General features: G+C 50.0%; 6 protein-coding genes across 6 annotated transcripts; 3 read left to right on the forward strand and 3 right to left on the reverse strand.

Annotated features, from left to right (window-relative positions):
* Positions 1–452: 452 nt before the first annotated feature.
* On the forward strand, positions 453–1349 carry ASPSYDRAFT_58510 (putative ribonuclease H1; the record flags this gene model as incomplete). Its single annotated transcript, XM_040849549.1, has 2 exons — positions 453–1013; positions 1044–1349. 2 exons carry the CDS (start codon positions 453–455, stop codon positions 1347–1349), a joined length of 867 nt encoding a protein of 288 aa, XP_040701740.1.
* Positions 1350–1464: 115 nt separating this feature from the next.
* ASPSYDRAFT_152819 (uncharacterized protein) lies at positions 1465–3097 on the reverse strand (the record flags this gene model as incomplete). Its single annotated transcript, XM_040842236.1, has 8 exons — positions 1465–1571; positions 1622–1822; positions 1876–2055; positions 2111–2360; positions 2426–2611; positions 2669–2743; positions 2800–2925; positions 2999–3097. The coding sequence occupies 8 exons, from the start codon at positions 3095–3097 to the stop codon at positions 1465–1467; spliced, it is 1224 nt and encodes a 407-aa protein (XP_040701741.1).
* Positions 3098–3963: 866 nt separating this feature from the next.
* On the reverse strand, positions 3964–8025 carry ASPSYDRAFT_45911 (hybrid sensor histidine kinase/response regulator). Its single transcript, XM_040847127.1, has 2 exons — positions 4329–8025; positions 3964–4257 (listed from the first exon to the last, which is right to left on the reverse strand). Exons 1-2 carry the CDS (start codon positions 7753–7755, stop codon positions 4010–4012), a joined length of 3675 nt encoding a protein of 1224 aa, XP_040701742.1. The 5' UTR covers positions 7756–8025; the 3' UTR covers positions 3964–4009.
* An 892-nt stretch (positions 8026–8917) lies between these two features.
* ASPSYDRAFT_45912 (MFS transporter) lies at positions 8918–10349 on the reverse strand. The gene is made up of 2 exons (XM_040847128.1): positions 10026–10349; positions 8918–9976 (listed from the first exon to the last, which is right to left on the reverse strand). Exons 1-2 carry the CDS (start codon positions 10207–10209, stop codon positions 8943–8945), a joined length of 1218 nt encoding a protein of 405 aa, XP_040701743.1. The 5' UTR covers positions 10210–10349; the 3' UTR covers positions 8918–8942.
* Positions 10350–12291: 1942 nt separating this feature from the next.
* Positions 12292–14254, forward strand: ASPSYDRAFT_90133 (uncharacterized protein; the record flags this gene model as incomplete). The annotated part of the gene is made up of 2 exons (XM_040852284.1): positions 12292–12402; positions 12476–14254. 2 exons carry the CDS (start codon positions 12292–12294, stop codon positions 14252–14254), a joined length of 1890 nt encoding a protein of 629 aa, XP_040701744.1.
* Positions 14255–16751: 2497 nt separating this feature from the next.
* On the forward strand, positions 16752–20760 carry ASPSYDRAFT_69114 (uncharacterized protein; the record flags this gene model as incomplete). Its single annotated transcript, XM_040850457.1, has 5 exons — positions 16752–16964; positions 17020–17243; positions 17338–20415; positions 20638–20665; positions 20742–20760. Exons 1-5 carry the CDS (start codon positions 16840–16842, stop codon positions 20758–20760), a joined length of 3474 nt encoding a protein of 1157 aa, XP_040701745.1. The 5' UTR covers positions 16752–16839.
* Between the last annotated feature and the right edge of the window lie 1495 nt (positions 20761–22255).

A 22255-nucleotide genomic window follows, 5' to 3' on the forward strand; every position in this document is an offset into this window, starting at 1 on the left:
CATTGTCCTAAACGGGTTAGATGCATGCGTGGTGGACTTACCTGCCGCTAACTATACTCCGCACTGCATCCTGCCAATTGCCTGGTTTAGATCGGTAACTCTCAGGTCTATATCTGGACTCTTCCTTCACCATTCACCCTATTCACTGTCGTCAGTCACCAATATCATCAAGGTGCCAGACACCGCCGTTTGCACTGCCAGCGAAACTGGAATATCAGGTTACACAGGCCCCCCGCTAATTGCTAGTGTCTACGGAATATACCATTATAAATAGGCCTCCTGTTCCATCTCTCCCAAAGATGGTAACCTTCAATCTTCCAGACGTGTTATCGACAAATCCAATGTGCCCAATCGGAGCCTAAACAGGTTAGCCTGCACGTGCGCAGACATTGATATTGCTCCACTTGGCAACACAGCAACAAACATCCATCCTCCAACCACTCAACACCATCATGTCCTTCCGCCCAGACAGCCCTGTCCAGCTCCCTAATGGTGGCTTGGTGTGCAAAGCTCATCACCTGAAGATCTGCGGTATCTGCACGGTTGATTATAGCTTCATGGACGATATTCTCGGCTCTGCAGATGAGCCTATGAGCGACGGCGGCGACGACGGTGATGATGACAGGAGATATCCAAACGCCTTCGTTTCCAGTGTCTTCGCTGCTCCAGAGGCTTCAGATTCAGCCAACACGGGACCCGTCATTCCCGTCAAGTATAAACCTCCCCGTGACGGTGATTCCCCGCAGACGCTGTTCCGTGCTCGACGCAGCACTAAAGCTATACCACCCGTGATCCGATTCATTCATGCTTCTGATCCTAAGCAATTTCTTATCTTCACTGACGGCGCATGTCTCAACAATGGTCAAGCAAATCCCAAGGCGGGCTGTAGCTTTGTCTACAGGCCTTCAACAGAAGAGCCCCGCATCGTTGGCCACGCGGAATTTCGCCTTGAAAATAAAGGCCCGACTGGTGAGGTGCATCAACAAACAAGTAACCGGGCAGAGCTACGCGCGGTTATTGCTGCATTAAGATACCGCTCCTAGTCGGGTGAAGGTTTCACTACTCTGATCATTGCGACGGATTCCGAATATGTTGTGGAGGGTGCGACTTCATGGGTACGTGGATGGCTACGCCGAGGCTGGAAGACAAGCATGGGGGCGGCTGTCAAGAATCGGGATCTTTGGGAAGTTTTACTGGGGGAATTCAAGGAACATGCTGCTTGGGGAATGGATGTCAAATTCTGGCGTATCCCAAGAGAGTGGAATACCGAGGCGGACCGTTATGCCGGACTTGCTGCGGCTCGCGATGAGAAAGAGGAATTCCAGGATCTCATGGGTGTTCTGGTCTGAGGACAATTCTTTACTGGCGTTGATCTTTGCGATACCTTAGCGCTTTGAGCCTTTAGGAGTACAGAATGGGATAGAATAGATGACCATGTGGAGCCTCTCAGTATGGACTGGACTATCAAGCATTGGAACTGGTGCCAACCAAGCTCTCTCGCAGAATAGCTTCCGAATGCACCACTTCATCATGCGAGAAAAGGGCCCCCATGAACCCCATCATCTCCTTCGCTATACCCGGTTAGTGATGTTGCTCATCCATTCTCTACTCTGCTACTAACCAGTTATACGACGCTCCGATGTGCCATCTTCATCTCCCGCGTTCATCCGAGTGTACTTGAGGGCCGTTTCGACTCTTGACCGCCGCGCCCTCTCATAGAGTTCAAGACGACCTGGTATCTCGCCTGGAGCGGTGCCCAGAGGTAAGAATGTCGCTAGCGAAGCGCCGTCCTCGATGGCCATTGCGCCTCCTTGGCCGAGAACTGTACCGTGAGTCTATAATAACTAGCAAGGTATGGAGGACGAGAGAACTTACAAGGCTGGAATGGATGCGCCGCATCCCCGATCAAGGCGGCTCGTCTACTGACCCAGCGTGGCAGAGTGTCCATGTCATATAACTGCCAGGCCTTCAAGTCTTCGTCGGTGCTGTCGACAAGTTTCTGGACAGTAGGGCAATATTCGCTAAACTCTCTTATCACGATTTCTTTACTGCTTGCTTTTCAACCACTTAGCCGGTAAAGTCTGTCATCAATGGGTTCAAGGGTAGATACCGTCCCCTGCAGCGTCAATCTGTGCCGTAGGTATAAAAGCACACATGTTGAGGACCTCATTATTTGAACAAGGATACACCACTAGCCTTGTCTTCCCCGAGGTCCACTCAATGAACCGTCCTGGCTGGATGATATCCTTAGTCACGTCAAGGGCTCGAACCTTGCTTGTCGGGAGAAGCCACCGGAAGCAGGCCTTGTCTGTAGGGTAGGGCTGCGACGAGCTGGGTGCGACTTGTTTGCGTACGATGGACTATCGGTGTTAGCCTACCCCTACCAGACTACCTCTTTCTTAACCTTCATCAATGAGAGCCATACATGAAGGCCATCAGCACCAATCAGTAAATCTGCAGCAAATACTCGCCCGTCATCTAGAACGACAGACGGGTTGTCGCTGGACACGCCGACGCTGACGATTCTGCACCCGGTATGGATCACCGCTACTTTCTGGGCTTGCTGCTTCAGTGCGGTATGCAAATCTGCTCTGTGTATGAGGTAGTATTCCTATATCCTGTTAGGCAGACTTGAACTGCAAATATCGAGAGGACGGAATATTCATACAGCCTGCCACGACTGCCGAACAGGGCCAAATTCTTGGGAGTACTTCAGTGCCCCTTCATGATCATACCGACACATCTGAATACGGTCAGCATACCTTTATACGCCATTGTTTTAAAAAGAGTCTCTCTCACCTCTTCTAGCAAAGTCCCCCCATACTCCTTCACATCGACACCAAGCCATTCCAGCATCTTGGTGCAATTCGGAGCAGAATTGATCGCAGCCCCGGTTTCCTTATTGAAACGGGACTTTTCCAGCACCTGCAGTATCCTCCCATTATCAGTCGGATTTCGCCGTATCTTTGCATTATTTGTAATTGTAAGTTGGACGCACCACAACCCGATGCCCTTCCCTCCCTAGCCCAATAGCAGCCGTGAGACCGGCAATGCCAGCGCCGACAATGACGACTCTCAATGGCTGTGCTTTTGTCATGGTCAATTCGTTGTTGTTGGAAACCCATAGAAGTGACAGATACTCTGGGGCTGAGGTTGGATCGTATTTAATTATTTATGCTGTATTCGGCCTCGGAGATCATCCTCGGACGGGCATCTCCGAGACTTCGAGACTTGGAGACTTCGTTCCGGTACATCCGTGATCGTCATCACTAGTGTACGAACGGTCGAACACCGAGAAACGAGTGCGAGATTGCGGGTTTGTCGGATGGCGAGATGGATGAGGTTGTTGGACACCTGGACTTGGAAGTATATCAGAGACCCAGGGTCGAAGTTGGATTTGCGGAGTTCATATTTGGGAATTGTGGAAATGTATCTACTGATATTGTAATTGAACTTCCTAAGGTTAACTAGCTGAAGAAGTCAATTAAGACTTGGGTGGGTCTGGGCGTTTTAGCACTCAGTCTCGACTCTCGTCCAGATTGCCCACCACGTTTCCGGATCGTGACTGGTCTGTGCTGATCTGTTGCTGGCTCCACAACAATATAGAAGGATCGATAAACCCAATTACAGCTTTTATGATTGAACGGTAGAAAAGTTCGATATTTGCTAGTGGGGGATGAATTTCTGAAATGATATAATCTACCTAAATATTGTGTCGAGTATTCCTCTTCAGCATGGTATAACTGGTATTTCCACCTATATTCAATTGCAGCCAAGGTCCAACAATGGGATAAGTTGAAGATCACCGAGGGTGTAGTCCAGTAGTAAGGGCAGGAAATGGACACTACGCTAGGGCTGAAGGGAATCATCATGATCTGATGCGGGCCGGAGTTATGGGTTAGGGTTACCGACTTGACAGTGGCCCTTGCACAGCTGGCCCGAACTCTGATTCTGCAGATGTTTTGAGTCTAATGGTTTATTTGCATGTTCTATTTTATACATATATACATCAAGTAGCTCTACACCTCTCCAACAAGGACCGTATTTGCTTCCGACTAATCGGCTTCGTCATGGAGATATCGATCCCAGATGCAAATGCCTCCTGCCGGGCATCCGCACTGTCGAGGCCCGTCAAGGCTATGATGGTAGTTGGATGCCAGGACGGCTTTGCGGAGGGGTTCTCGTCGTAGTATTCACGTTCGAACTGTCTGATCTTGCGGCTGGCTTCGAAGCCGTTCATGACCGGCATGGAGATGTCTGCAAAGTTACTTGTTAACTATACGTTGACAGCGACGGTGTGGCAAGGGGGGTGTTTATAGACGACTTACCCATTAGAATCATTATGAACTTTCCAGGGTTCGCTTCGTATTTCTGTACTGCCTCTAGTCCGTTCGTTGCCGTCTCCGTCGTCCAACCCTCTTTGCCGACGTATGCAATGAGGATCTGGAGATTCACTACGTTGTCCTCGACGAGTAACACGGACGGACGCTCATGTTCTTCTGCTGTCTTTTCAACTCCATCCACACCATCGACAGTCGCTTCCGAGACAGGAGCTGTCTTCGACGTCGGAGTCCCACCCATCGAGGAAGAAGTATCCCGTCGAAGCAAGCTCCCAGGTCGACTGTCGATAGAAGCACGACTATCATAGCTTGGCCAAGTCTCCAGAGTAGGTCTCTTGCTAATCTTCATCCGATCCCCCGGCGCATCCCTCGGTCCAATATCCAGATGCAGATGGGAAGACTCCGGCATTTCAACCCACCGCGTCTCCTCCGGCTTAAACGTGCCCGTCTCCAACCCCTCCAGCCGTCGCATGCAAAGCTGGAGCGTTTTTGCCAGTTTGCGTGGACCGCAGGGCTGGCTTATGAACTCCACTATTGAGTCCTGGCGCCGGTTTGTGCTAGTTGTGCGTGCGAACATCTGGTGCGCGGCTTCGGGGGAGTGGCAGATTACGATTAGGGGGGAGACTTTGTTCGGTTGATCGAGGTTAAGCAGGTGCTGGTTTTCTTGAGCGTCCAGCGCGTCAAGGTCCGTGTTCACCATGAGGTAGAAATCACAGGGCGTATTATCGGTCTCGGGGGATACCATCTTCACCGTGAGATGGAACCAGTCCTGGCAAAGGCGCTTAAGTGAGTCGCACAGGATAGCGTCCCGTTCCGAAGCTGGTTCTGGGCCCAAGCCGATCAGGCCTATGGTCTTGCCTCGGGTTTGGGTTCTGACTAGACTGTTTGTTGTAGCTGAGGACCCATCAGATCCCTTGCGCCCCTTGCGCACGCCGGCAAGAGTCAGGGGGGCTTGGATGGTCACTTCGGTGCCTTTGTCTTTCTCTGAAGTGACTTCGATAGAGCCGTTAAGAAAGGCGAGGGCTTTGCGGACGATGTTTAATCCAAGTCCACTGCCGGGGGAGAGAGTATCTTCTTGTGAGAAAGGGGTGAATAGGTCGCTGCGTAGGTACTCTGTCCCGATGCCTTGGCCGGTATCTTTTACAGTCAAGGTCACATTATATTGAGACTTATGGTCTGTGAATCCAACAGAGTCGTCGCTCCCCCGGCGCGGCGCTTCGACCTTTACAGCCACATAGATGTACCCTTCAGTTGTGTATTTGAGGGCGTTGCTAAAGACGTTCATAAGGATCCGACGCCAGCAACCAGCCTGAGTGAAGAAGGTCCACTCGGCAGCCTCTTGGATTTCGAAGATAACTGTTGTCGGCCTTGATGGAAGGACAATCGTCGAATCTCCTCCGCTGCTCGATGGCCGCTCCGGCAGGCGACGCTGGTGGTAGAAGCTATGGCCAGCAAAGACACTCTCGACGACCTCTTCAAGAATCACATCAAGTTGGATATCGTCGTAGACGCTCTCGCTACTGCCCAGCATACTATGGTCAAATGCCGCTCGCTCCGGTCCAGACGTGCTCCGCTCTTTCGCATGACGGGCATGTTTATGTTTTGGCTTGTGCTCCTTGGAGAACTTGTCGATGTAAGTAAAGTCAAGCAGATGGTCCATGGTGTCAAGGAGTGTGCGGCCGCACGACTCAATCGTATGGACCATCCCTTGCTGCAGCGCGTTCATCGACGTGTCGCTTAGCATATCAGATGTCCCTAGGATCCCATGGAGTGGACTCCTCAGTTCGTGCGAGATGCTCGTGGCCAGGTTCTTCTTTGCCCGCTCGGCCATTTCGACATCCAACCGGTGCACTTCGGCCATGATACTGTTTCCGAATGCTTGGAGGTAGGCGAGTTCGTTCTCGGTAGAGAAGACACGCTCTGGGGTGTTTGTCCAGGCGAGTAACCCGGCGAGCCACCTGGACTTGTGAGAATCCCACAGCGGTAAGAAGATGATGCTATGAGCGCCGCCGAGGACCCTGTTCAGGTCGTTGGCATCTTGTCTGTGGTTCCGCCGTCGTCTCTTCTTGTACTTGGACCCAGATGCCCTTGTCGAGCTGCTAGAGGCAGAGACACCGCCACTGCCGCTGTCGTCAGATAACAAGCCGTGCTGGTTGTAATTGAAGATCTTTCCATGAGGATAGCGATTCAGGATGGCTTTCAGGACTGGCTCGCGAAATGCATATTCATTGCCTGGTTTTACGTCGGACTTGACGTCAATATTGATGGACGACGATTGTGAAGTTGAAGATCCCAGGATCCGGCAGGTAGTGACTTCCTCTTCGCCATTCGCAGTTGGGGATCCAGAGACATTCGATCTGCTCCCCGTGCTTGCCGAGTCGGTGCTGTCTTCGCTGCTTGCTGTCTCGCCTCCTGGCCTGAATGCTCGTCCTCCTCGGTGCTCGTATCCAACCAACCCGCCAAAGGACTTGATCCTCGCGTCGACAAATACGACGCCTTCAACTTCGATGGACTCACGGATCAGGTTTGCGGCTCGAGCAAAAACCCTTTCGAAGGCGAGTCGAGGGTCATCCTCTCGCACTTCGTCTCGGGAGAGGACGTTTCGGGCTTTCTGCCTTCCTTCCCCACGCCCTGGCTGCTTCTTATCATCATCAAGAGTTTGTCGATCACCACGAGAATCGGTATCCGAGTCTGAGTCTGCAGAGGGCTCCTCAGGAGGACTAGAAGAATGCCGCGCATAGTCATGAAGAGGCCGCAGCTGGAACACCGTCTCCTGCAAATCCTGCTGCTGTTTATTCAACTGTCCCTCCACAGTCGTACCCGACTTCACAGTTACAGCGTCCTGCTCATTAGACTCAAGCCATGAATCACGCAGGGTCGTCCTACCCTCCAAGAAGCTGCCCAGGCCAAAGATCATCTTCCTAGCCTGCGCATTCTGGTATCGCCCCTGCAGCGTGTCAAGGTACTCCATGACCGTCGCCGCCATATGCTTCATGAATATTATATCCCCTTCGTCGACGGCTTCTCGCGGCGCGGGGTCGAAGATACAGTAGGACCCAATTGTATTGCCTCTGGGTGCGATAATGGGCACTCCAGCGCAGAAGTCTGCCTTGAGAAGCCTATTTACAAGACTGTATTTCCCCGCTTCATCCTCTCTTTTGTTCAAGCCACTCAAGAACAACGCACTTCCTCCCGCGACAATGTCCGGATTCTGATTCCCGGACGGATTCTTCCCCAGTGGCAGGTTCGCGATATCCATACACACGCCATTCTCCCTAGACACAATGCAGCAGCCCAATCGCAAATCGTCCTTCCCATTAGACCCTGGTGGTCCAGCATTCGTCGCCTCAGCAAGGATGTACTGGTGCGTCGGCCCAAACAGAGAGATTATCGCACGCTCAGCACGGAGCTTCATCGCACCCAATTGCGCAAAGGATGCCAGGACATGATCAGCGGACGGAATGGCAACAAAGTTGCGCTGGGCGGCCTCGTCAGCTGGGGCAAATTGGTACGCTCGGTGGTCGCGTGGTAGATATCTTGGTGATTCGGTGTTAGCCAACCCGCGAAAAGAAAACCATGTGCGGACGGACGGACGGAGCTGGAGCTGACCTGTAGAATTCGCGCTCTCTGGCTAGGTTGAGAGTTGGCCGTTGCTGTCGCTGTTGCTGTTGTGGCCGGTCCCCGGGGTTCTGCCCGGGCCCGTCGAAGGTCATGGTGGGCCCTTGCGAAACCATTCAAACGGGATCATCGAGAAAGAATCGATATTGGGTGCTGCGGCGCGACGCTGGCGCGATATACTTAAATAACAGCCACGACAATGCATGATATCATTTTGACCTGACGTCATTGTGGCTGCACAGCCCTAACTCCGCTCTGTCAAGGGGTAGACGAATCAGCAGCGCGCGTGAATAAAAAAATGGGATTGTTAATTGTCTGGCGTGCCTCTAGCGACCGACTTTTAGAGCGTGCCGGAGAACAAACAATCCTGGTAGCCAATCAGATTCTGTCGCTGATCGATTGGTCCAGACTTTTCCAATTCGCGTTGGAGAATTTTCGCCGTCTGCCGACTATCCCTAAACGGGCTAGTCCAGGGTCTCTTCTGACTGGCAGAGAAGAATCATCCGGCTGCCTGAGGGCTGAGGCAGCGCTTCTGCCGGGGGATTCGAATTGCTTCCATCTCGAAATGACGTCAGGTGAGATTTCACACGATTTCAGTCAGCATGAGGTGCTGTAGCGAAAGAGTAATCAGAGTAGGGAGATGGTCCGTATGACTGCGTAGTTCTGGACTGGGCAAATAAGGTTGTCACCACGTTGTCTCCGTTTCTAATCTTAGTATACGCCTCAAGGATAAAGTTGGCTAACCCAGTCGGGGCGGCGATCACACTGAATATACTTGCCAGCTTCGGTTGGGCAGTCACCAAGTACCCATAATTGAGTTGCCGAAGCGGGCGGATATGAGTGTTGATGTTATTGTTGCTATGCCGGAGTGATTATAATAATATAATTACTGGTGATATCTGCAGTATGTACTCTATTTACAAATGATTATTCTATTCTAGTAAACTCTATAAACATACGTTTCTAATCTATGAAGTGCCAGTATCATACTGAGGCTTTTACCTTCCGCTCATTACCACCCTCCTGAACGTTCTCCTCTTCGACATGGACATTACTATTACCATTTCCTCCCCCACTCAACATCTCCACCTCCTTCGCCGAAACAGCCGCATACTTGCACTTCTTCCTAATCCGTTCCCCATATACATAAAACACAAACGGCAACGGAATACACCCAACAGCCACAAACGCCGGAATACTAGACGCCCAATGAATCCCCAACCCGCGATACATATACCCCGTGAAAAGCGGAAAGACACCACCAAACATATACCTGACAACAGACATACTAGCAAGCACCGACGCAGCATAGATCGTATACGCATCGACGAGGTAATTCACTATCCCCATATAGACAATGACAAGGCCGAATCCGAAGGGGACCAGCGCGGCGATACCAGCCATCCAGTGGATAGAGGGGGAGTTTGTCCACGCGAACCAGAAGAGGCCGATGGGGATTGTGAGTGCGGAGAGCATACAAGGTGGGAGGCGTGCCTCGGGTGGTGCAATTCCGTTCTTGTACTTGCTTTGGCAGTTGATGTAGCGTTTATTATTATCCCAGATTGTGTAGATGATTGCGGAGAGCATTCCGACTAACACGCCTAGGAAGGGAAGGCCTGCGACGCCGGGGTTCCAGCCTCTTTCTTTCTGGTACACGATTGGGAATGCGGCGAAGAGCATGTACAGCGTTCCGTAGATGAGGGCGGCGTAGAAGGTCAGCAGGAGGACGATTGGCTCGGTGAAGAGGAGGACCCATGGCCGTGAGAAGACGGTGCGCAGGCGCTTTGCTAGAGTTTCTCCCTCGCGGCCGATGTCGAGATTGCTGCGGTAGTGGTGGCCTGTTATCTGGGAGAGTTTGTATGCGCGTTTTCGGAGGAGGACGGGAGCATAAGTTTCTGGGACGGTGAAGGAAACTGTGAGCCAGACTAGGCCTGAGGCTGCGGCGAAGAGGCCTTCCACCCACCGCCAGCCGGCATTCATGGATAGGAATCCGCCTATCATGGGCGCGACGGCGGGGCCTGTAAATGTCAGTAATTGGATCTATCTAACCAAGTAGGGTGTGCAGACCAATATACGGAGTCGCGGCAAATAGAAGAAGTGGAAGGCCCCGCTGCTGCGAAGTAAACATGTCAGAGACGATCCCACCAGCATTAGTGAGTGGTGATGAGCCAAATGCACCGGCAAAGAAGCGCAGAATGAGAAGGGTCTGGATATTCTGCGCCCCAGCACACCCAGCACAAAAGGCCGCCATGAGTAGGAATGAGATGAAAAAGGGAATCTGCCTCCCGATGCTCTCACTTAGTGGCGCCCATATCACCGGGCCGAGTGAGAAACCGATAACGAAGAGTGATAGGCCCAGAGTGGCCACTTCTTCGCTGACCTTGAAGCGGTGGATGATATATCCCATGCTGCCACTGTAGCCGGAGGACGACAGCGATATGATCAGGGCTGAGAAGCCGGTAACAAAGACAATGAGTACTTTCCTGGCCATGGAAAAGTTCATGGGATTGCGGGGGTCTTCCGGGATCCAGGACACGACGTAGGGGTCGCTTTCAGTGCCGGATCCAGGGTACTTGTGGTCGACGATGTCCTGGGTGACGACATGCTGGTCTGTCATCAGACGCCAGAACGAGACGTCTCGGGGATGGTTAGGGAGCTGCGACTGCGAGTCTGGATGCTTAGCCATGCTGGGCAAGCCTTGGCATCGTGAGAAGAGCCATTGAGTATATCCGATATATAAACGTATAGAAAAATCAGCAAATCGGGTAACTCGGCCAGACAGAGAACGAAATGCTGCATTCTCACTGGTCAGTTGTAGACAGCCTCGGCACTCGGGGCTCATTGCCGGCGGACCCACAAGCACTCTTCACTTCAATGGCTGAACAGGCGAGCAAGAAGTCTTTCCTTCTGTCGCCGTCCCTGGTACTGCGCCTTCTCTGATGCTGGCTTAATAGATGATACTTGTTATTTAAGACTTGGATGTAGAGGTAACCTAAAGATCGCCGTTTCTGCAACGACCGTAGCATTGGCCATCAGGACTTGTGTAGCTCTCTATTAAGCATCTCTTCTATTGGTCAATCTGTCACTTGTCAAACACTCAAAGCACGATTGTTGGTTTTACAGTATTAGTTGCATAGTGTGTGTGGCTGGGATTATATTCTGGATAGACATCAAAAATATAGTTTGGTGGTCTAACATACTGGAAGTACTTTATACTCTCTGTGCCGACCGGACGTCTTGGGATAAAAAGAAATAAAGACAGGTTTTGCGTATATATTGAACTATGCAGGAGATTGAAATATGCAGAAGAGCAAATACAACACGACTTGTCAGTCAAGCTTCGGCTGTCACCTGTTTTGACAGGACCCACAAAGCTTGACTTGCACAGACCATCGATTAGTTGCTCTTGAGTCTTGTCACTTGCCATTCTTGTGCAGTCCTAACTATATAAACAGTCGGAGTCTATCTGCATATTCTGATAATTATCAAAATTGTGCAGTGCAACTATGCTGGCCGCAAACAAGTCACATGTTGATTACTAAGGTATCCCTCTTACGCACACGTTTTTGAGTTTTACCAGGCCCGTGATTCGTGCTGAAACAACTGAACCATCAACCAACTGAAACTCCCGCTGATGCGTCGAGATCGTCTGCCTTGTAGGGCGTGGACCAAGTCTTGCAAAGAGTGCAAAATCAGGAGCAACAGTCGCTGTCCCTTTTACTGCAGCCCAGGCTTCATACTGGCGATAAGGAGTCTGGTTCACCTTATGGCCTGCACGGACCAATCGTGGAGGCGACGTTGTCCACGTTGACCAGGAACCCGCACTTTTTCATTATTATATACTTTCCGTGACAACGGCCCATGGTTAGTGGGAGATGACAGCCTTGGCGATAGACAATCCCACGTTCGCAAAGCAAGTCTTGCCTGTACTCAGTATCTACATGAGATCTCCCACATCCAGCCAGTTGAATGTCGGTGTCGACTGATCGCCGCTTCTGGAACGGAGACTCCGCGGTATTATCGGGATTCAGGACACGTCGAGTTGTTTACTGCGGTACAGATTATTGGCCAATTTTCTGCAAAACACATCGCAATTCCGGGTCCTTAGTTCAGGAGAAGGGATGGCTTCAAGCTTACGAGGCAGGCAGACCAAGTGGGTCAGACTGGACCTGCAGCGGGCTTCAAGTTGGTGAATGGATGCAGCTCTGGCACCGGCGTCGCGGCCTCGTCACAGTGTCAACTGAGGCGGCTTGGCTCTTGGCTGCCACATAATCTTTATCTTCGCTTCTTTCCCTGCTGGTTCTGATCTAGCGATTTCGCCATATCTGCCAATATGGCGTTGACCATGCTAAGCTTCTGGCTGCTGCTGCTGGCGCTGCTGAGTGTGAGCCTGACGGTTCAGGCCAAGCCCGAGAATGACGACGATCTTTACTCGTTTGTCACGGTGCGTTGACTCCGTATTTTTGTTGACGCGTTGATTGTTTTCGAAGTCACTGATCGTTAATTGTTCCTTGTAGCTCCCCGGCATCAGGGCAGTCAAGTACAACGTCAAGTACCATGGCGATGGCCGCGACCGCGTCAGCCCCGGCCATATCTTCGTTGCGCCCTACGGCCAGCTCACCCCAGAGCCCCCGACGAAGCAGTACCTGCCCGACCAGGTGGGCCCCTGTATCTACGACGACAATGGCGTCCTCGTCTGGGCCGGCGCCGCCATGTTCGACAACCGCAACACGTTCGACTTCAGAGCCGTCAACAGCATAAGCGACGGCCCGCATCTCTCGTTTGTCGTCGGCCTCGAGTACGACGGGTCGGATCGGGGATTCGGCGTCGTGCTCAACAACAAGTTCGAGGTCGCCCACCAGATCCCCATGCGGGCTGATCTCGGCGCCTTCGATATCCACGAGTTCAACATCCTGGACGATGGCAAGACCGCCCTGTCCATCAACTACCGGTCGCACAGCAAGGTGCTGGAGGAGTTCGGGCGGCCGAGCGAGGCGTCGTACGTGCTCTCTGGAGGATTCGCGCAGATCGACCTGCCCACTGGCGAGATCACACACGTCTGGGACTCGTTCGACCAAATCAGCCTCTCTGAATCCGTGCACGTCGGGCCTACCACCCCTGCATCGGCACCCCCCGGCTGGGACTACATGCACCCCAACTCCATCGACGTCAACGAGGCCGGCGACTACCTCATGTCCATGCGCTTCACCAACACAATCTACCTGATCTCCCCAGACGGGCACATCATCTGGCGTCTCGGCGGCGCGAACTCCGACTTCACGCAGGACTTTACCTTCTCGAAACAGCACGATGCCAAATTCATCCACTCCAACGGCACCCATCACACGATCTCCTTCCTCAACAACGCCTCGGACGAAGAATCCAACGATGAGCCGGTCTCCTCCTGCCTCTTCGTCGACGTCGACTCCATCGCCATGACCGCCACCGTCGTCCGCCGCTACAACCGCCCGGACGGCGCCCTCACCCGCCTCCGCGGGAACGCCCAGCTCCTGCCCAACGACAACCTCCTCGCCGGCTGGTCCTCCGCAGGCTACTTCACCGAATCCTCACCAGAGGGTGACCTCCTCTTCAGCGGCGCCTTCGCTTCAGAGAGGTACTCCACCTACCGCGCCTACAAATTCGAGTTCACCGGCCGTCCCGCGAACCCACCGGACCTCCTCTCCTTCGTCTGGGGCACAGACCCAGACCCTGTGACGTCGGACCTCACGACAACCATCTACGTCTCCTGGAACGGAGCAACGGATGTAGCAGGCTGGAACTTTTACGCGCGCGGCGCGTACGATTCGGATCGGGTTTTCATCGGCAATGTGACCAAGACGGACTTTGAGACGATGTACATCGCCCGCGGGTATCTGAGCTGGATCTCGGCGGAGGCGTATGATGCCGAAGGGAATGTGCTCAGTGAATCGCTGATCCATCAGACGACCCTGCCGGCGCAGTGGGAGAGTGCTGGGTTCAAGGGCGCGAGTCTGGGACGCCTTTTGCCTGATGATCCGGAGACTCTGTACTCGGCGAAGAGTGATAGCGAGGCAGGGGCAGAGGCAGACAACGCAAATGCCAATCCCGACGTCGGGGATCCCCACATGGCTGCCCTTGCGGCGCTGGTGAGGGATCTGCAGGGGACAGTGCAGCTCATCCTCTTCCTGATGGTGCTGCTGGCGCTGAGCTTACTTGCTGCTGCTGGTGGTGGGCTCTATGCCTTCTTCCGAAGGGGGAGGGGGAAGTATGCGCGTCTTCCGGGGAAGGAGGAGGAAGTCCCGCTGGACCGTATGTGATGATTTTTCTATATATATATATTCTAGAGTATTTCCTATTTGCTTCTTGTACTATTAATTATAGACCATATATAGTTTTTGGATGAAATGATGAGATCGTTATTATTATTATTATTATTATTATTATTGTCTTTTTTTTAAAAAAAAAAAAAAATAAATAAATAAATAAATATTTAGATTTAAAGCTTGGCATGGTGGACACCTCGTATACGTTCCCCTTTTCCCCTTTTCTCTCTCTGGTGGACCCGCGCATTAATCTCTGTTCTTATTAACTTCCTCTTGGCAGGGTTTATCGTTATTTTCCTCCCTGAGACCCTGACTGATGTACATAAGCCAATGTATATCCGAATCTGTTACATCCATCAACTATACAATTATATACTTTCTGAGTTTTTTTTTTTTTTTTTTTTTTTTGTTAATGACAGTTTGAAGGCATCGCAATATATCAACGATAGCTATTAGCGCTCCTGTCTTTGTTTTTGTCGGACTCAGGCATCCTGATTCTATTATACAGTAGTAGATTTCAGTGACCTGCAACTAACTACTGACCAAAGTGACATTCAGATATCTTAAGTATCGTAGACCTTTTCTTCTTCAAAAATCGCCGATACATCCGTCCCCACAGTTGCAGCCGAACATAAAACCAGCAGCACCTTCTTGCCTGATCCGGATGCTGCTGCTTTAGGAGGGTGACTCGGGCGAGTCAAAGTGGTCCAGCCACCCTCGAAAAAGATTCGCGTTAATCAACACCACTTTTCACTGAGGAAGTCAAGATGTTGCGACAAGAACAACAGCCAGCCGGCTGTAGCGCCGATGCGAAGTGGTGATGATTGCTGTTGTGTTTGCTCGTTGAGTGGATAATCTGGGCTCACAGGACTTTTAAATCCGCTGTTTCAAACATAGACTCACGGAAATATAAAAGACCCTCTATCAATCCGTGGGATTGTGGTAGAAGCCATCACGCCGTTACTGGACCCAGTTGCCCAGGAACAACTTGTTCGGTCTGTCCAAAGGAGATATCTGAAATTCATGATGAGAAAGACCTTATATCCGAGCTTGAGCAACTTTTGGACGAATTCCTCCCACCGGCGACAACTCTACTCTCCCCAGAGTTGTTGACAGCGTGGTGGAATTATATTAATGATGCTATTTTGCCACACAGTGAGCTCGGCGAGGAAGAGATCAGTAGAATCATTGACATTGGAGTGTTTTTACACGGATAAGGATAATGCTTCGGAGGTTGCCCCGTGCTTAGCACTTTTCCAGAAGACAGATTTCAGTTGTTGAAAGGCCTATATTAGATCTTAGGATGGAGTGATATTTAAATGACGGTTCAGGTATGACACTTTGGTGTAATGTGGCGTGGATGTTGATTCGGTTGTGGCAGATTGATCTGGAATCTCTTGGTCGAGAAGAATAATTTTACTTTTATCTTTCTCTAGTAAACTATAGCACACCTACTGAGCAAAAAAAAAAAAAAAAAAAACCCCAGGCGTCAAGGACATTACCCGTCTCGTTCTAGTAGGTTGGCAGTGCCACCCTGAACACGCGCGCCCTGGGTGAGCAAGGTAATAGCATTGCTTTGCTACTCTGGGCAGGTAGGCGGTGGATCAGCAGCTGGTCTGATCGCTACAGCCTCACACTCCACTAGTGGCCCAGTAATGTGGACGAGGAGGAGGTATCTAAACCATTTGAGACTTCACCGCTCTCTCTAAGCATGACGACTATCAGACCATCAGATATGCGGTCAGACGGGAACGAGGATCCTGCCACGAATCCAGAGCAGCCCCTGCAAATTTCAGCGCAGGTGAAGGGAACGAACAAACACGCTCTCCTGCCCGACGTCCACCAGGGCCACTGTTGTGACAAAGGGAAAAACCTCCGGACAGGAGACCACATAATGCTCCTCCCATGACTATGGATTACTGGCATGTCTTTTAGTATCAAGACAGCTTCCGACCGTGAGCGAGATTGATTACGCTACTTCGAAACCCACGCAATAAAACTGGGTGGACTGGTGCATTAATCCATACAGCATAAATCTAAAGTGCTTGTGAAGGCTTCTCAGACGATATGTAGAGTATGCATAGTTCCTTACGGTGGACAAGTAGCGGAATTGTAAGCGCTGAGGTCCTATTCTCCTGTATCTACGTACAGCCAATTACCAAGCTTGCCTCTAATAATATATCATGCTTGTGGCCGTGGTGCTGGGATAAGTTGTTATTTCAGAAAACATTAATAGCAATTGCCAGCTAGGATAAGTACCTAATTCAACTTCCAAATTGGTTCTAGAGCCGTTCACCCTTTGTTCATAAGAAGTTCCAGTGGCGGTGCATATTCTTCGCACTGTGGTTGGATCTCGTTCGGGGATGATTGTGCCAACCCTTGCGCCAGCTTCAACTACAAGTAATTAGGCAGAAGCCAAGCACCAGCTCAACCTTGCCAAATGACAGTCAAGCTTTATTATATGTACCATCAGTTTCCCACCCTGCACCAAACGAAATATTCTGGAAATTTGCCATCTACACCAGCCACTGTACCACATTGAGCGCATTTGAGACACTCAGGGTAAACTCGTGTTCCTGATGTCTCGAAGTGAGCGGGACAATCAATGGGCGCTATACAAGAAAGAAATCACCTCCCTATATCAGAAGCATAATCTACATAATGTTATGCAACTGATGAATGAAAAGCATGGGTTCCACGCAAGGTACATGCCCACATGCTGGCTATTAATGCAAGTGCAAGCAACTAATCTCTTCCAGCAAGAACGACTACGTCAAGAGGTTGAGATTGTGGGGAGTCCGGAAGAATGCCAAGAAGAATCACGCCACGGCTACATGGAAATTCATTGACCAGAGTCTCAAGAAACGTTTGTCAATAGGGAAAAACAGCGATGTTTCTCTTCATGGGAAACATTACTCGAAGAGAAGGGTCCAAAAGGAGATTTCGCGGAATGTGACGCAGAGAGATATCTTAAAGCCGGCATGTGAGTTTTTTCCTCGCTCTTTTCTTTTTAAGCATTGTTTCCCAAGATCAACATTAGGAAATGATAATTCTGACGGAGGAATGTATATTTCCAGGCTATGATCCTCCAACACCTGATGGTGTGGTAATCCGTACTCCGCCTGGAGAATCATTGATCAGCCCGCTTTGGGTTGACAATCTTCCTTGGACTTTGTTTAAACGAGAAATCGAATCCCAGGTGATCTCACAGCGGTACCTGATAGAAACTCAGGGTCAGTATTTGGACTCAGGTGGTCCAAATGCCAGGGAATTTAATGTGTGCAATGATTCCCAACTTACAACCTTGCAAAGTCCGACAACACCTAGCGCAACTATTTACCCCTTTGATCAAACAAATCTGAGCACGGCAGATCAACTGAATACAGATCTTTGGGACTGGACCATTCTGAACGATCTCACATATAGCTCACTATTTGGTACGGTGTCCTCTTCAGCTTTTCCTGAAACCAACCAACTAGGATTGGGGCCCAACCCATCGGATGCTGTCGCTATCAGTACCCAACCTGCGCTATCCTTACTTTCCGAATTAGCACAGAGGAATACCACGGATTTACCATCCTTTCTTAAACGGTACACCATAAATGAGCAAGACTTAAAGCTTGATGCATCCATGTTAATTCCCACTGATCAAGCAGCTCTGTTTCACTTCTTTAGCTCGTTTATATTCTTGATAACAAACAACATCTTGACTGAACACGACATCCATCAATTCTTTACCTGGGTTGTGCATAACAGTTGCACTTGGATAGTTGCGAAACTACTTGAAATAACACCTACAGTGACAGGGGATGTATTCGCAAACAAGATATTTCCTGCGGCTATAAGGACGTGCGAGACAGAGTTCGTGCGCAAGCTCATCACTCGCGGCGTTGATGTACACTGTCAGAACAAGTGGTGGACACCATTATCATTTGCAGTCCAGCGCCGAGACATGGAAATGGTCAGCCTGCTTTGTGAATGTGGGCTGAAGCCGGAGATATTGCATTTTTCTATCCTGAAAAGTGAGGAAAACAACGACACCTTATGGTCTACCAGAAACAACAACCTTCTCTCACTTCTTCTTGCACTTGGTGCAGACTCAGAATCGTTCATTCGCGATGAACCCAGTGGATATCCCCTCGTAAGTGCCGCTGCCGAAGGGGAGGTGGGAGCTGTCCAACTCCTCCTTGGAGCTAAGGCACGGACAGACCTTGCTATTCCAGAACTTGGAACTGCACTGCAAGCTGCTGCTGCGTTAGGTCACAAAGCTGTTGTCCGGCTGCTTATTGAAGCAGGCGCAAATGTCAATGCAACGTGGGATTTTACAAAAAGTCACCGCATATCTTTACCCTTCCTTGCAGTGTTTATGACGCCCATTCAGCTAGCAGCACGCGGGAACAGGGGAGAAATTGTGCAACTTATGATCCAGAGCGGAGCTTTAGTGAATTATTGCCCTGTTATTCCACATTTTGGGCTCTACACCATCGAAGAATTGTTTTCCGAATTCAGTAGACGGGGCTCTGATGATGAGTTTCTGCTTGCATATCCCATCCAACATGCTGCAGCAAACAACAACATGGCCCTTGTTCAACAATTGATTGCTGCTGGGGCCAATGCCGACTCCAGAATTGGCACAAATTACGGCGACACACCTTTACAAATAGCGGCCAGAATGGGTAACATCGCAATGGCAGAAATGTTACTTTCATATAACGCTGATGTCAATGCACCTCCTGGAAAATATGATGGACGTACAGCAATTCAGGCAGCTGCAGGCAATGGAAATATAGACATGATGCAGATGTTACTCAGTGCTGGAGCAGATATCAATGCGGCCGCTGGCTGGAGAAAGGGGAGAACTGTAATCCAGGCCGCCATGGAGAAAGGCCACCATGATTTAATAGCACTATCATTACACCAGGGAGCTGATATCAATGCAAAGTCATCTTATAGTGGTGGTCTTACCGCTTTGCAGGCAGCAGCTTCTTGCAACATTGAACTTCTCAAGACAGCCCTCGCGAATGGCGCAGATGTTAAAGGTGCGGTTAGCCCTGAGGATGGAGTCACAGCACTTCAAGCTGTGATTAGACGGAAGGATATTTCATCGCTCAACATCTTGCTTGACACAAGTCTGGATGTGAATGAGCTGTCGCCTTTAAAACCAAGTGATTCATTTCGCTCTCTGCAAATATTATGTCCAGAAATGACATCTCTTCAGCATGCGGCTCGTCTCGAATGGACTGAAGGCGCCAAACTCCTCATCGATTTCGGTGCAGAAATTGACGCACTCCCTTCCCAGCCTGGTATTTATGCATTGACAGCTTTGGGCTGGGCGATCGACAATTATGATTACGATATGATGGAGTTACTGCTCCACAGGGGGGCCGATCCAAATGCTCCCTCTATTAATTTTGGAGAGGCACCTACTGCCTTTCTCTTTGCTCTCGATCGGTGCTGCTCAGATGAGATATTTGATCTCTTTCTTCAGCGAGGTGCAGATATCACAAAGTGTTGGGAGTCTAAATCGGCAATGGAGGTTGCAATATCAAGCACTACCAATGATATAAGTGTTGTCAAGAAGGTCGTTGATACCTTTTCACAACTTGCAGGGGGGTCATACTCGACCGTGTCGCAACGGGCTTTGGCATGCATCACTGTAGATAAAGATGAGCCGCCCGATCTTGACCTGGTAAAAATATTACTTGATGCTGGAGCTAATGTCGATGCGGTTGATACCGACACGGGGGAGACCTTACTCCAAAAGACTCTTATCGAGCCTGATGTTGGTGTAATCAAGCTGCTACTTGAAAGTGGGGCAGAGGTGAACTTCCTGGCAACGGAGGATAGGGGAACACCTTTACAAACAGCAATCCTCTATGAAGAGCCAGAAATTGCGAATCTTTTGATGGATTATGGTGCCAATATCAACGCCCTTCCGGCAGGGAACCGCGGTGCAACTGCACTTCAAGCAGCCGCCATTTATGGCTACATTGAACTTGCAAGGAGACTGCTGGAACACGGAGCTGATGTGGCGGCGGCTGCGGCACCTGTCAATGGTAGAACAGCAATTGATGGAGCAGCTGAGCATGGTCGCCTCGATATGTTACAGTTGTTACTCAACTCTTACCCCTACACAGAGACTCTCCCAATTGTCTGTAAGCGTGCGGCCTCGTTCGCGGAGAAAGAAGGGCATAGTAGAGTAGCGGCTTTTTTGAGGACATACACATCATGCTGATACTGTGCTAAAAGAGATAAAAAAAATGTCTATTTCCCGTTCTATAACCAGCTATGATTGTTTAAGAGCCTCTATTCCTGGGCCAGGACATATTGGCTAATGCTTCTGACCTAAGTATAATAATGTAAAACTCATGATATAGGCTATCCTATTACGGGATCTGAAGCTCTGTAAGTGTAAAGTTTATTCAGCACACTAATTTTCGTTAGGTATGCTTCAAAATGTTTGATTATTTTTCCGAAACAGGACTTCAATTGCGTCTTGAAAACAAATCCCAGCCGTAGCTACCACATATCACAGTTAGCTGCAATATCCTTCAAAGGATTTTGGTAATGATGTTTACTAATACAGAAGTCTGGAGGTTTGTAGTGGAATATAGTTTGGACAAAAGCTTCAGTAAATAGCTTACAGATGACCGTATAAGGGTTAGACCTCCATCGACGATGCAAGTTCAAGCTTTCCCTAGCACACCGTCTTATATTTACTGACCGATTATCGTTATTCATCTTGACCTGTTTTCTCGCCACTATTCTCATTACAAAGACGGACTGACAACCGTGTGTCCCATGTTTCTGTTAAATCTGTATGGCTAGTTCAGATCTAGTCATCCTCGGGCGGATTCAGAGTAGTATTTGCGTGCCCAGGCGCCCGTGGGAGGGACTCTGCTTGCGTTGAAAACTATTAGCTATGCATCGCTGTCGATTTTGCTCATCTTTATATAGAACACAAACTGACGTACCTGAGTCTGGCTTTTTGCTGCCTCTTGTTCTCATGTATTTCAATAGTCGAAAGAGCATTGGAGCGAGGGCAACAAGTAAACCAATGAAGGCAAGAATGGCTTCAACAGACCACTGCATTTTTCAGGCTGACAGAGAAGAAGTGATTTAATTCTCGGAAAGTTTGTTCACGTTATCCATGATCTTATAATAAGTCAAGAGGAAAAACATTATGGGACATGGCGAGATTTTGGGACATCTTTCTTTGGTTTTGATTGGTCTGGTAGCTGATGTAGAGAAATTCTGGTGTGAACCAACCAGGTAGCCAGTAACAGCTCCACTGGCTGCTGCTGATTGGCGAGCATAGGGAGGAATGTCAACGCCCCTCGTGTCACGACGGCCAAAACTCAAGCAATGACGGTGCTTTACAGCCATTGCGGAGTGAGAAAAGCATGTTGAGGTAACACGAAGGAATATACCCATAGCAAGCTCTACAGCGGTGAGGAATGAGAAGAGGTGAGTGAATCCGCCGGTTCACCCTCTTAAAGCGGCAACGACCACAAGAGGCTAAAAAGGGGTACTCGTGGCTTTTTGAGCGATAGAGATTCCTACCTACCGAGCCAAAAGCTAGGTAGTAACCAAGGCCATTGCCGCTCTGGATCTAGTAGGTGAGCAGTGCCGCCCTGAGATCGCGCAACTTGGGTGAGGGAGGTGAGCTTGTGGGGATGAATTTCTTTGATTAGTTGTATAAGACCTCACGGAAGACGCTTCCTCAATTACATGATAAATACTGGGAACGGCTTTATTAATACTTCGGTTTGTTCGCCCGGCGCCGTGTAAACGGTGATATCTATAAACAGATGTGACGGGTATGCTGGGCTTTCTTCGATTCTGTTGCTAGAGGGCTAACTGGGATAATAGTTTCTTAACGATATATTTCCCGCTGACCGCAAGATTCCCACATGTACAGAAGAAGAATATGGTGAACATGGATATCTGCGTTACGTCCTGCTATTATTGGGTACATTCGAAACATTTCCATAA

The sequence above is a fragment of the Aspergillus sydowii genome, assembly GCF_001890705.1.
Source record: "Aspergillus sydowii CBS 593.65 unplaced genomic scaffold ASPSYscaffold_6, whole genome shotgun sequence".
Lineage (NCBI taxonomy): Eukaryota > Fungi > Ascomycota > Eurotiomycetes > Eurotiales > Aspergillaceae > Aspergillus > Aspergillus sydowii.

Coding starts and splice junctions, on each gene's coding strand:
- ASPSYDRAFT_45911 (XM_040847127.1), bottom strand. CDS start 7,755: ATGAAGCTCCGTGCTGAGCGTGCGATAATCTCTCTGTTTGGGCCGACG. Junction 4,258..4,328: donor GTTCATAATGATTCTAATGG/GTAAGTCGTCTA, acceptor GTAACTTTGCAG/ACATCTCCATGCCGGTCATG.
- ASPSYDRAFT_45912 (XM_040847128.1), bottom strand. CDS start 10,209: ATGGCGGCCTTTTGTGCTGGGTGTGCTGGGGCGCAGAATATCCAGACC. Junction 9,977..10,025: donor TGCCGCGACTCCGTATATTG/GTCTGCACACCC, acceptor TGACATTTACAG/GCCCCGCCGTCGCGCCCATG.